Genomic DNA, 14,926 nt, shown 5'->3' with positions numbered 1-14,926 from the left:
ATGTAATTGGACACACCTCTACTAAATTTTACACTAATATCTCTTTTGGTTTTTAAAATATTAAAAAAAACTCTTTGAGTTCAATGGCAGCTATCCGAACCCGTTGCCTAAATCAGTTCAATTACAATAGCAGCCATCCTTAGCAGAAAAGAAACAACTTTTTAAAAAAGCATCCTTAGCAGAAAAGAAACAACTTGTTTGGCGTCCATTGCGTAATTCGTTTTTAGCACTTTTCCAAAAATTTTTTGAAAAAAGTGCTTATTAGTTTCACTCTGTCCGTCCGTCCGTCCGTGGACACTTTTTTTGTTTACAAAACTTTTACACTCTTGAAGATAGAAAGCTGAAATTTAATACGTACATACACCATTACTAGAAACTTATTTCCGTACAACAAAATTTTTACCTATCTCCCCCGCCTCTAGAAGTTATACCCCTCCAAAAACCAAAAAATTGCCTTTTTTAACTATTTGTTGCAATAAAACCATAAGCATTTTTGAAATTTTGCAAACGCAGAAAGGCAGTGGCTTGCTTCCCCTAGTGCGGTATACTATAGTTGAACTTTAGAAAAACAAAATGGCCGTTCAAATTTACCGTTATCTGAAATCCGTTTTTTCCAAATTTTTGATTTCGTTTTTCTTCTAGACCCCAGCCTGTAGAAGCTTGAAATTTTAGGAGCTTTTAAACATTAAGAAATAGTTCATTTTGTTTTTTTCCATCTCCACCCCCTCTCAAGTTATCGCCTCTTGAAATTTGTAAAATTTGAGTTTTTGACACCTTATATTTCCGAAACCGCAAGATTTTTCAAATTTCTATAAACGCAAAAAGCTAACGGTAAAGTCCATGAGATTAAAATATATAATTATTTTCCTTAACTAACACAATTAACCCTTAAAATCGAGAATTATGTTAACCCCACTTTATACTAATTTTTGCTTTATTTCAAAGACTGCATAAATCGTTCATCCTAAATATATGCAATCCTAGAAATAGTATCGTATATGAATGAAAATAGTTTTAATAGTGTGGTAGGTATACATAGACTGCATTTAAAAGCAGAATTTTCACTTGTTGAAAGGAAAAGTGCTACAATACAAAACATTGGTTTGACCCAACTTTATTGAATTACCGTGTGATCGGGCGGACGGACGTATATGTCTAAAACAACGCAGAATTTTATGCTGAGCAAGAATATATAATATACTTGTCCATACCGGACGACTCCTTCAACTTCTTCAACTAGTTACAAACTCCATACCGAAGTACTAAACCACTATACAAATATCGGTCAAAATGACGTCAACCTCATCAACATTTCCAATAAAGATCAAAATTGTCGGAAAATTAAAATCGGTTTTACAATGTAGACGTCTTTTGCAATTTTAAGACGTATGGGTGCTTACAAAAGGTTGGAATTAAAATAATGAGCTAAAATTTTTTTTGCTTTTGTGTAGTCATGCTAAATTTTAATATTTTCGGTATTTTTAAACTTAACAGGAGATAATTTTTTTTTATTTTATATAAAATAATCCACGTTGATCATTTCTTTTTTGATTTATTAATATTTACTTCATAATATTTATAGTCTTTTGCTCGATCCGAAATCTATCTTAACACAATGGATAATAAAACTTTATACTTTACATTGCATTAAAAATGTAATGTAAACTGTAATGAAATGTCGTCGTTTGTTGGGTATAAGTTTTTTTTTTGTTTTGAGACATTTACGACGTCACAGAAACTTCACCAAATTATTTAATCACTTCTCATCCTTGAATATCCCCCGGATTTGTCAAATCTACAAATGAGATTTAGTGAAAGAGCAAAATCAATATTTTAATTTATATTTTTATTTTTGCAAGAAATTTGTTTTAAATCAAGATTTATTTATTTTTTTCCTTTTTTTTTTTTGTTATTTTGTCGATAATTTTACAATTTTTTATAAATTTTTTTTATTTTTTTTTTCTGTTAAATTCTTTTTTTTTTTCTTGTAATATAGTTTACAATTTTTCTTTTTCTAGTTGTTGATAAATTTTTAATTATTTTTAATAGCTTTTCATTTTTTTTGTTCACTATTATAAATGTAATTTTTTTTACTTTTTACTTTTTATAAGAATATGAAATTTTGCTAGCATATGAATTAGAATTTCCCTTATATCAAGATTAGATTAGAATATTTTTTTTTTGTTTTGCTCTTTTGTTTTTTTAAATATTTGCTTTCTTTCGTTCAATTATTGTGTCTACGACGGTGAGAATAATTTAAAAAATTAAAAATTAAAAATGAAGTTTTTTGTTTTTTTTTTTTTATATAAGTACATATATATGTTGCATATTTCGATTACATAACGTTGACTGAAGCAATTTTGAAAACAAGGGAAACTTTTATTAAAGTAAAATAATATTTATAGTTGATGTTTGTATATTTTTAACATTAATTTTTTTTTTGCTAATTACATATTTAAACAACTACATACTCTAATTCCAAAAATAATTTTCAATTTAAAAATCAATTTTTTTTAGATTTTGCCATTGAAGTTTTACTCGCGTGACACTTTTATTAAATTTTATTAAAATTATTTATTTTGCGGCTACCAAAAAATTCAAATATTTTTTTGGAATTAAATATAAGAATTATGAATATCTAAAGCATTTGTTGGACGAAATAAAAGTTTAAAAACAAAATTGTGTTCAAAATAATTTTTTCCATTTTGCAATCTCCAAAGTAAAAATATAATTAATTTTTTGGGTAAATTTTAAAAAGCACATTACAATATCACTTTGAGTTTCTTTAAGAATTTAAAAAATAAGGAAAATATCTATTATTTTGGATAAAAAGATTTTTATCCAAATTCATAACGTAACATCACTTGAGTTGATTAGATATTATTTAAAAATTAATGAGATTTTCAGTTTAAACAATCAGTTTCCACAATCACTTCAAATAATGCGTCTAATATGGATATTAAATTTTGTAAATTTCAAATAATTTACTTGAATTTTTAGATATAGTTAAAGAATTTGCGATAATTCAGAAACATACAACACTTATAGTTCTAATTAAAATTTTAAAAATTTATTTTTACATAAATACAAATCTACATAAAAATAAATAAATTGCTTTTAAAATTTTTACAGTTTTCAATTTTAGAACTTTTAAGATCGCCTGCAATATTTGAAAATCATTTTTCGAACGTGTTTCTTTTACAAGTTTGTTCAGTTTTGCTTAATTAAACTCGCTTTTGTATTAAAATATAAATTAGAATTATTGAAAATCCCCAACTTAAATATAATTTAGTATATAAAAACAAATATTCTGATAAAATTGATTTCTATTAACTAATTAAATACTTTTTTTTTAATTTTAATATTACTTATATGATGAATATTATATGTATATTATATTATCAAAGTGATATATAGAAATAATTTGCTTCCCAAAATATACCCATTTGGGATTACGGGGCATATAATATTCATTATCGGTTTAAAGGTAAAACACATTAACAACACCATTTTTCAATAATCAAATTAAATGATACTCTAATTGATTATTTAGAAAAATTACTCAGCATCTTCTTAACACTTTTAAAAACTTCTTTTAATTAAATTCATGTCCGGATAATTTAATTCATTTTCTTATTTAACATAAATTTATTAAAAAAAAAAATTACAAATCGCGATTTTCTCCAAAAAAAAAATTAAAAGTACCTACTTAATAAATTTTACCATGTAAACCGATGATGATATCATATAATATAACTATCACCTGTATTTTCTAAAACGCATAAAATATAATGTGATATATGATATTATTTAAATCTTAATCATAAATTAAATATTCAAATATAAGTTTGGGGATTTTCAACAATTCAAATATTATACACTTAAAGTTCTAACTTAAATCGTAAAATTTTTTTGTTTTCTTACGTCATTACAGAATTACGGAAACTAAATGGTTAATTTTTTCAAAAATAAATTGTTTTATAAAAATATTTCAAACTTAAAATATTTTGTAACAAATTTAAACATGCCACTATTTTCGAATGTGCTTCTTTTGAGCATGCTGCATTTTGAAGATTTTGTGGTTTTGATTCATCAAACACATTTTATATTAAAATCTAAGCTAGAACTGAATTTCGAAAATCCCCTTTATATACTGAAATTAATGATATTATTAAATAATATCAAAATAACATCATAGGATTCGTTTAAAGAAAATGCAGATGAATAGATATGGTGGCTGCACCAGAATCGAACAGAAAAAAAAAACAAACATTAACCATACTTAACTAATATTAAAAAAATATAATAAAACATCCGTAAAAATTTCATAAATAAAAATCCATTTATTAAATTTTTAATTTTTTTTTTTTTAAATAACTTTATTCCTAATCAAAACATTTTTAAAACTGTCGGAGACATGTACTTTTTTTTTGTGTTTTTTAATATTTTTAGTATGTATTCTTTTTCTTTTAATTAATTAATGTTTTTTAATTAATGTCTACAAAAATTATTGTTTAATGATTTCATATTTTCAGAAAAACAAAAACAATATATTATATAATATAATTAAATGTATATATTATATATATGTGTATTTATATATATATATATATATATATATGAAATATTCCTATTTATTAAAACAAAATTATCCTAACACTTTTTTTTTAGCCTAAGATCTCCTTATAAAATATGTTAATAAAATAATAAGATACATTTACAAAAATGGTGTATCCCTGCTGAATTTTGTTTTTTATTTCAAAAATAATTAAACATATTATTATTTTTTTTATGAATTTTTTAAACAATGTAAAAAGAAAATATTAATAAATTTTTTTTTCTCTCATTTATAAAACATAAGTATTTTTTTTTTCTAAATTTTTAAATATTTTTTCTTAATGAGTTTTCTTTTTCTAGAAATGACTTCATCATTTCTATATTTATTTATTAATTAGTTAATTTATAATTTTTAAAATAAAAATAACCAATTTATATTTATTCACTACTAAAAATTGAAATAAAATTTCTTATATAATTTTTTTATTTTTATTATTTTTTTTTTACATTGAAAATTTAATTATATAATTTTTTATATATCATCATATTTATATACAATCGAATATAATAATATATGAGTTAAAAAAAAAAAAACAATATATATTTTTAATTTTAAATATCCCTTATAAATTTTCAAATATAAGAATAATATAATTAGATTTTATTTTCGAACTTAATTATGTATATAGTTGTTCCTTCTAAACAAATATTTACTCAGCTGTAAATGTCTTAGACATGCATCACTTGACACTGATTATCGGATATTGAATTCAAAAAATTTTGTTAATTTTCATAATAAAATTATAAATTTGAAATATTAAATTCTATATTGAAAATTTCCCATAATTTTTAAATATTGTATTCTGTAATCAAATTCTCAAAATGATGCTTCAAAAACAACATATTGTGATTCTGAAGTTATTTCTATTGATTTTGCAACAAGCCCATCACGTATAAAATTTGGTTTTTGCAATAAAATTATTTATGATTAGAAGATATTTTCTCTATTTTCCATTAAAATTCTCAAAGATTTCTGCAATATTTTAGCTTTTCGAAAATTTTTAATTTTCAATCTTAAATGTCTAAAAATTTTGTATAGTATTAAGTTACTTAGTAAATTGGCCTGAAGAAAAAATTTAATTATGTAATTTAACTACTCTAATAAGTAGTTGTTGCAATGAATAACACAAAAAAATAAAAAACCAAGAATATCTAATTCTGTAATATTGATCATATTCTGAGGGACTCATAGACATATAGTATTTTAACCGAAATATTAATTTATAAAAAAAAATACTTTTGCATTTTTAAAATAAGTAATAGTTTTTGGCTTAATCCACATTTTAGCTTAATAATATTAATATGAGTTAAGGATAGAAATAGAGTGCTCAGTAAATTTCATACATACTATAATTTTGTATTAACATAATTTTTATTTTATTTTTATTTATAACTTTTAAAACAAATTCTTTGAACAATACTTTGATTGCACATTTTTTTTTTAGTCAGTTTCAAATCAGAATTCTAAATTTTTCGACGGAACTAGTCAACTTCAAAAACAAAGTGACTGTATTGGTGATTGCATCTTATACATATATTAAAAATTGCATTATACGGGTATAATCGTACTTAATCAGTTTCTTCTCATTTGGTGAATAAAAAAGCCTCAAACTGAGACGCAATCAGACAATAAATTTTTAAGTTATATAAGTATTAAACATAATTTTATTACATTTCCTTTTTTAAGGACTGCAACCTTTTCAAAGATTTTCTTTTTAAATTGTAGAAAATTTTTCAAAAATATTTAATTACAGAAAATACATAATTATAATGAAAATTAAAGGAAATATTTTCTAAATTATAATTTTTACAATAAATTTGTTATTCTTTTGCTTAGTAATACTTGATATTTTCCTTTTTTCAAAAAAAAAAAATTGCAAAATTATGAAAAACTCTATTTTATGTACATTTAAATAATTTATTACCCATATTTCTCTTAGACATGCCTCACCTGAGAAGATGATGATCGGGATATTATTCAAAAATATTGTAATTTTCAGAATAAAATTAATTTTGAAATTTTAAATTCTATACTGAAAACATTAATACTTTTATCACATCAAATTTATGCGAGGCTAAGAGTATATGAGTGTACGGGCGTCTTTCAAAAAATATAAATCTAACATCAATTTGACTTATTCAATTTATTGACAATGACAATTTTATTGAATTAAAATTTTATTGCTGAATAATTCTAGTCTAATGTCAGATCTGCATTTTGGTACATGTCCTATGTTTTACACGCATTAATTATATATTTATATACATATAATAAATCTATTTATATTATATACGTATATGTCCATATATGTATATATATATATATATCTGTATAATAATTAAAATTTTTTTTTTCGCGAAACAATATAATATATAATAATAATAATTATGTAATTTTAATAAAAATATAATTAACATATTATTCTTAGTTATTTTCCCTTACTTAAATAAAAAATTTTTCACTGTGACATTTATAAATTATATCCGACACGCATATTTTTTATTTATTTTTTTTTTTTTATATTTTTTTTTTATATTTTGACTTATATAAAATTTTAAATTTTTGTTTTTTAATATAAATACAATGAGCCTATTATAAAATTACATCTGCTATTTTTTTTAATATAATGAAAACATTAATAATTAATTAAAAAAAAATTTTTCTATTAAAAGTTCGAAAAATAAAAATAATTCTAATTAAAAACCAAAAAAAAAGTGAAGATTTTAGATAAGAGAAATCAAAAAAAAAAAAAAAAACAAAGAAAGCAAACAAATTATGAGTGGGTGAGTTCGTTTTTTCGGCAGCAGCAGCAGCTTATCATAATATGCAACTTTATATATACACTGTTTGTATATAAACATTTAAAAATACATAAAATTGGTGTTGCATGGATAAAACACGTTTTTTTTTTAAATTAAATCCTTTTATATATTATACATATAAGACTGCCTCTAAGCGTTTTAAAGAATATGTAGTCCGATTTGTTTGAACTATATTAATAAAAATTTATTGAAAGTAAGTAAAATTTATGTAAGATTTTGAATTTCTGTTATTTATATCAAAATAATAAACGTCAATTTTCAAATAAATTTTTTTTTACTTACAAATAAATTAAAAAAATTAAATTGTTTACATCGCAATTAAAATGTCAATAAAAATATTAAATTTATTGATAGTGAAATAATATAAAAATTTTTTAATATGCTACATTAATTATTTAATTACTGTGCATTCAAAAATGTCAAAATTATACATATTTAGAAATTTGAAAATTAAAAAAAAAAATGCTTGCCAATATTGAAATATTTTGTTGCAAAAGAAACGAACTCAAGGTATTTGCGAATTCTACGGTTTTTTTTATTATTTGATTTTTTTTTAAATGTTTTTTGTAAATTTGAGAAAATTTCAAGTAAAAGTTCCCCTTTAAATGGTTTGTGTAGTACGCACATATATATGTCTGTCTATATATATTTAAATTATATGCATTATTTTTTTTTTTATTTTTTATACACGTGACAATATTTTTTTAATTTATTTTATTTTAAATTTTCTTTTTTTTTTATTTTTTTCAATATTTTCATCTAATTTTTTTTTACTTTTTCCTTTAAATTTATCTTAGTTTTCTCATATTTATAATCTTTTTTTGTTTTTTTTTTTTTGATGATTTTTACTGCAATTTAATAGTTTTTTTTTTGTATTTTTTAATGTTTTTTTTATTTGTTTTAAAGGTGTGTGATTGTTAAATTGTTGTTAGTGGATGCTGTAATGAAATGATATTTTCATACTTAATTTTATCATTGTTGTTCTTTTTTTTTTAATTTTTTTTTTTTTGCTTAAAGAATTTATTTTCTAATTTTAATATATATATATATATATATATATTAATTAATGTATATATATTTATGACATATATACAATTTGTAAATATGTTTGTGTACATATATATATATATATATTTTTTTTTTGAAATATATGAGTGCACAAATAAACTATAACATTATAATATGCATACCAATATATATATTATAATAATGTCTATTTATTTATACATACATATATGCATATATATATATATTTTATAATATTTTTATGTATGTATATGAAAAATATACGTACGGCCATATTATTTATATTTATATATACCTAAATAATTAAATTATATTTTTAGTTTTTTTTTTATCTGTTATATTCATTTATGCAAATTTCTGTTTTAATATTAATGTGTGTTATATCAAAATTAATACATGTCATATTATATGTGTATATATATATATATATATATATATTAATAATGTCATAATATTAATATTTATATATATTAATAATTATTTATTTATACATAATTTTTAAACGTTTATTATAATATATGCATATATACATATTATGTGTGTGTGCATATAGATTATACACAAACGTATTTATCTATTTTTAACGTTTTGTTCTTATTATGGTTTTTTTTTTTCATTTTTATTTATTTATATAATAATAAGTATTTTTTTTTTTTTGAAATTTTTTTTGTTTTGATTTCTGTTTTAGTATTATTAGTTTATTAATAATAATAATTTTAATAATAATATTAATAATAATAATAATCATAATTAATTTAATATAATTAATATTTTTGAATTTAGCCCTAAAATAAGCTAGCTAACCCATTGTCGTCGCTGTTTGTTGTTGTGATGATGATATTTGTTGAGATCCTCCACTACTATTACCGACATTAGTGGTACTATTATTACCGCCGCCACCCGAACTACTTTGATTAGAATTATTTGCATGTTCTTGTGTTGCAGATGATGAAATATTTGATGCATTATTACCACCGACACCACCACCAGATGATGAATTTCCACCACCACCGGTACCGCTAATATTTGTTGATGAACCTGTTGCTCCACCACCACTTCCACCTGGTGTAGAATTTCCAGTTGATACTACATTTGATGCATTGCCTATAAAGCATATATAAATAGGGTAACAAAAGTTTTTTTTTTCTTGTTTTGTTTTATATTGAAATTTCTTCTGTTTTTTATTATTTCACTAGAGTTTTCAAGTATTTTTATCATAATTTTTTTTAAATATTTGTTTCAAATTACAGTGAGTGTATTTAATTTGATATTTAGCAAAAGAAAAGGTAAAAAAATAATAGGCATAAATTAATAACAGAAAAGAAAAAAAAACAAAAATGGGGGTTAGTAAAAATTTAACATTTTGAAAAAAGAAGAAATGAATACAAAATTTAAATACTTTTTACTCTACTAAGTATAACTCATGCAATATTTTAATTATTTTTTAAGAATTAATTTCAATTACAAAAAATATTTATTTGAAATAATTGGCAACATCTGATTTGTAGATAAGTCTGGTGGTAGTATAAAAAATATGTCTAATAGCAAATAATACTTACTTCCCCTGTCTTAACACTAAAATTTAATTGGACATTTTAAAAACTTCAACTAGGAAATAAGAGAAAGTTTCTCTTATACTCTTACAAATAAGAATATATTTATATCAGAATCAGGGAAATTTTTGGTCTTTTATTTTAGTTGTCATTTTTTGCTCTTTAATCTCATTTTCTTGAAATTTGTATAAATTTTAGGACTCAAAGTAAAAAATTTAAATATTCTTAAGTCTCAAAAAACAAAACACCAAGCTACCGAAATGTAGAAATCAAATTGCTTGGCCATATTTTATATTGTGTTTAAGAAATTAATACGAAATCATTTTGATAGAATCACAATCACAATTAATATTGAATAACTAAAAAAAATCAAATATCAAAATAGAAGGTTTTCAAAAATTTGTAGGTCAGCGAAAGTGGTATTTAAGAATTTTTTGTGTTTCGAAATTAACAAGTTTTAAAAATAAAATAATAGAAATATTCAACTTTTTATTGTTTTTAAAAATAAAATCATAAATTTTATTGAAACTTCCAAAATAATTAAAAACTTAAAAATTAATAAAAAAATAAAATAAATTAAGCAAAACTTCAAATATAATTTATATTATATTTAACTTTTATTTTACCAAATAATTTTAACTAAGTATATTTTTATTATGTAGTTTTTGATGCATTAAAAATTTTCTGTTTCAAAATAAGCTAAACATACACAGAGAAAAAAAAAACAAATAGTTTTCAAGTTTTAATTTAATCTTTAAACAATTTAAAAAAAAAAAGATACCAAAATAAATTTTTTTGTAATTGTTCTTGCTTTTGAACAATAAACATTCATAGTAAGTGTCTGTATGTATTTATATATATAATGTATGTATATATGTATATATCTATAATTTTACAACTGAACATGACATGACAACTGCATGTATTTTTATATTTTAAGAAATTATAATTTTATTACTTTTTTCTTTTTTCTTAATATAATTGAACAAAATAAAGCCTTATAGAAATTCAAATAAATTTATTTCACAATAGTAAGCTCTATTCTGACATTATAACTGTTTATAGTTTATGTTTCCGGAGGTCTAATCAAAATTTGCTCCTTCAAAAATTTATTTGTCTATTCTCAATCTAAATTGAAATTTATATCAATATACTACGTACATGTGTAGAAAAACTCACTAGGAAATAAAATTTGCCCTTATAAGAGCTGAGTTTAAAAAAAAAAACGGATATAAGCAAAGGAAGTTGTGCAATTTTGATGCAAAGCGAATCGAACTACGAATCATAAGTGAACTTAAAGATCTTCAAGAAATGCCAAGCAAATAACCCAATGAAAAATTTTTAGCTGCTTTTCTTTTACAAAGCAGTTGTAAGAGTTTAATAATAATAGGTTATTATTTTAAACTTTTTTTTAGAATATTCTTGGAATTCAAGGACTTTAATCGTTCTATAGTTCAAAGATGCTGTATAATTCAAAATTAATTTAAGAATTGAAAAATAATTAAAGTTATCATGTTTCTGTTGCAAAAACCACAGACATTTTTTACGTTTATACATGTATTAATATGTGTGTATGTTTATATATATATATATATAAATATATATGTATATATACACATTTAGATAGATATATATATATACATATATTAGTATATTTGTCACATAATGTTAGATAATTAATACATTTTTTTTATTTCTCTAAAAAAATTTTTTTAAATTTACAAATAGAAAATAACTAAAAAAAAAAATTTATAATACATTTACTCCAACATTATAGGTTTTTACTACGAATCTGAAAGAAAGTTAAATATGAATAATAAACAAAACGGCAAATCAGAGAAATATGAATTAAAAAAAAAAAAACAGAAAAAATATAAGTATATAGAATAAGTTAATGACTTTAGTAACATAAGAGAGCGAATATCTTTAAATTGCCTATAAAAAAAAACTGTTTAATGTACAGGTTATATAAAATTAATTTACAAAAAAAAAATAATATTTTATATGTACATATTCTTATTATATGTATATATAAAATATATACGTATTTATATCTACGAAATTTATATACGAAACAAAAGAAACCTTCTCTAATCTTTTACTCTACACTTTCACAAAAAAAAATTAAATTTAAACAAATTACCTGTACCTGAAGCAACTTGACCTGGTGTTGCTGGACCACTAGATACATTTGAGCCAGAAGCTGAAACGGATGCTCCTCTTGACACATCATTTTGTTGTGATCTTGGTAATAATTGCGGTATTAATGTGGGTTGTATTGATAATTCTAAAAAAATATAAACATGCATAGTTAATAATATTACAAAGAAAAAAAAACGTTATATTACCATGCTCTGTAAAATTAAATAGTGGTGGTAGATCACGACCATTTGGTAATGTCTGATTACCATCACGTAATTCACTAAAGAATGGATGAGCACAAGCTTGCAAAGGCGTAATTCTAGCGCTTGGTGTATATTCCAATAACCTTGACACCAAATTAATAGCTTCTGGAGGAGTTCTAATACGAAACACCTTAAATTTAAAAAAAAGAAAGAAATTGTATTATATTAAACTTTTTCATTTTATAAATTTAAAAAGATATATAAAATAACAATCAAAATAGTTAGGCAGAGTTATCAAACCATAGTTCACGAATTTTGTTTGATCATAGTAGGATAACATGCTTTCCATCTTCTCTATCTTCAACAAAATCCGTGAATAAAATTTGATAGTGTTAACCCTGACTTACAATTAAGAATGAATATTTGCTTTTTTATTTTTTTTTGCAAAAAAAACACTACGTTTTTCCTTTTTTTCATGTTAAAATGAAATGCGTAAAGACAAACTTATTGTTTTCTTCGATTTCAGTTATTGTAATTATAATAAATTTTGCTATTTTATTTTTTATCTGTTTTTTTGTTGACATTTTCCTATAACTTTAATTTTTTGTTCTTTGAAAATTTGATATTTTTTAAGTTTTACGAATAAACTAAAAAATTAATTTTATTATAAATTAGCACCATCTACACAATAAAGATATGGACCAAGATTTCGTCTTGATATTTTATCCACAGAACAAAGAACTTTTGTAACTTTTCCCCTTTCGAATAAAATGTGCCGAAGTTCAGATAGATCTTAATTGCCAAGTACGAGAAAATTTCCGTAAAAAGTTTAATCTTCCTTTCTTCAACGGTGGCGCAAAGCTTTTGTAAACAAACGGACACTAGAACAGAACTTATTTTTTTGAAAATTTGCCAAAAATATTTTTTGTCCTGTATGTTATTATCACAGTGAAAAGTCAATAAGTTTCGCCTTTTTATGGAGTATGAAATCTTAATTTAAAAGAAAAAACTTAAATAATTCACTTGCAAATAATGAGTTTATTTAATGCACATTTCATGAGCACACACATTTTAAATTAGGACTAAACATTTTAATAAATGTTTAATCGATTTTATTTTTTCAAGGTTTTGTGTTTAAGGAAGGTTTATAAGCAAATAAAAATTCATTTTTAAAGAATTAAAAAAATTATTACGCTACAAGAAATTTTAACAAGACCTAAATCTCATTATAAAGCACGCTCGGTTAATCAAAACTGCAAAATCTGCTGAAGCATCGACAATAAAGTCAATAAATCTCCGCTACAAAAAAAAAAACAAGAATAGCTGACCGCGTCAACTTTATGATACCCGTAAGAATTAGTGATTTTAAATGTTAGAGATAGATAGAAACCAATCCAACTTAAGAGTTTTACTGAAAATGATTACGACATTATCAAATTCCTTTGTTCAAAATTTCAGCATTGTAACACTCTACAGTTTCTAGACTATGAACAAACAGCTTATGAAATTGCATGGCAACTACCACACGCAGTCGATAAATTTCAACTAGTTTTATTAAACATAATAGCTCTGCTCTATGCACTGAATAATTTCTGAGATAAGACAAAATATTTGAAGTTGTATGGCAGCTATCACAAGCGCTCATGAAGTATCAATATCTTTTAAGAAATATGGTTGCCATTTTACTGTTTGTCTTGCAATATGTAATTAATGTAGGTTGAAAAGTTTTTAAGATATAGCCCAACAATTTTTCAATTTGCATGGCAGTTACCAGAAGAAACCAAGCAATTTCAACGACTTTAATAAAATAAAATAGTCGTAATAATATATTCGCTGTGCGATATTTCAATACCATAATTTTTATAATTTCTTAGATATAGGCAAATAAATTTTGAAGTTGCAGCGCAGCTCCCCGAACCATAACCTAAATCATATCAATTTAAACAGGCTTCTGGAGCTATAATAAATCGTTTGTGAAAATTTGGAAAACTTAGCTCAACTAGTTTCTGAATTATCGTGGGGACGGACGGACGATCGGACATGGATAAATCGACTCAGAATTCGACGCTGATGAAAAACATACTTGAATCTATATCTCGAACCATTATTTGTTAGCGTTACAAACGGTAAGGCAAATTTAATATACCCTTTTAACATACGTTACTACGAGTACAAAAAAAACACGATCGAAAATTGAAGTTGTGGCTTAAAATTCTACTAAGCACTTTTAAAATGTTTTTATAAATTCTGCGAAAATATTTTAAGTTTGAAAAAGATCATATAAGTTCAGAAAAATGCGGAATATTAGGATACCAAAAATCTACGATCATTTAATTTTTGCAGATTATTAAACAATATTTTTTAATCCTAATTTTCCGTTCAGACAATCCAAGTAATGCGCACGATTTGCATTGCTTGAACTGTCAAAACTGTCAAGAAATTCAAATGCGAATAAAAAAATATATGCTACCAAATAACAGTAAGTAAAAGAAGAAATTAATGTATAGTTATTAGAAAATTCTTGATGGTTTTGACAGTTCAAGTAATGCGTACTATTTGCTT

At 22.6% G+C, this 14,926-nt stretch overlaps 1 protein-coding gene across 5 annotated transcripts in view; it reads right to left on the bottom strand.

The window, feature by feature from the left end:
* Nucleotides 1-8,948: 8,948 nt before the first annotated feature.
* Nucleotides 8,949-14,926, bottom strand: part of LOC129618533 (probable serine/threonine-protein kinase DDB_G0286481) — a 30,152-nt gene continuing 24,174 nt past the window's right edge. Inside the window, exons 8-10 of one of the 5 annotated variants that reach the window (XM_055533341.1) lie at nucleotides 12,368-12,554; nucleotides 12,163-12,306; nucleotides 8,949-9,570 (exon numbers count right to left, since the gene is read on the bottom strand). In XM_055533341.1, coding sequence (XP_055389316.1) covers nucleotides 9,266-9,570; nucleotides 12,163-12,306; nucleotides 12,368-12,554 — 636 coding nt within the window. In that variant the 3' untranslated portion in view covers nucleotides 8,949-9,265. Of the gene's footprint in view, nucleotides 9,571-11,621; nucleotides 11,812-12,162; nucleotides 12,307-12,367; nucleotides 12,555-14,926 lie in introns of those variants that run through there. The other 4 variants (XM_055533349.1, XM_055533354.1, XM_055533361.1 and 1 more) reach the window with 4 other exon arrangements.

This window comes from Condylostylus longicornis, unplaced genomic scaffold, assembly GCF_029603195.1.
Source record: "Condylostylus longicornis isolate FDR11 unplaced genomic scaffold, ASM2960319v2 ptg000001l, whole genome shotgun sequence".
Taxonomy (NCBI): Eukaryota; Metazoa; Arthropoda; class Insecta; order Diptera; family Dolichopodidae; genus Condylostylus; species Condylostylus longicornis.
This window is presented reverse-complemented; position numbering and strand designations above follow the sequence as displayed.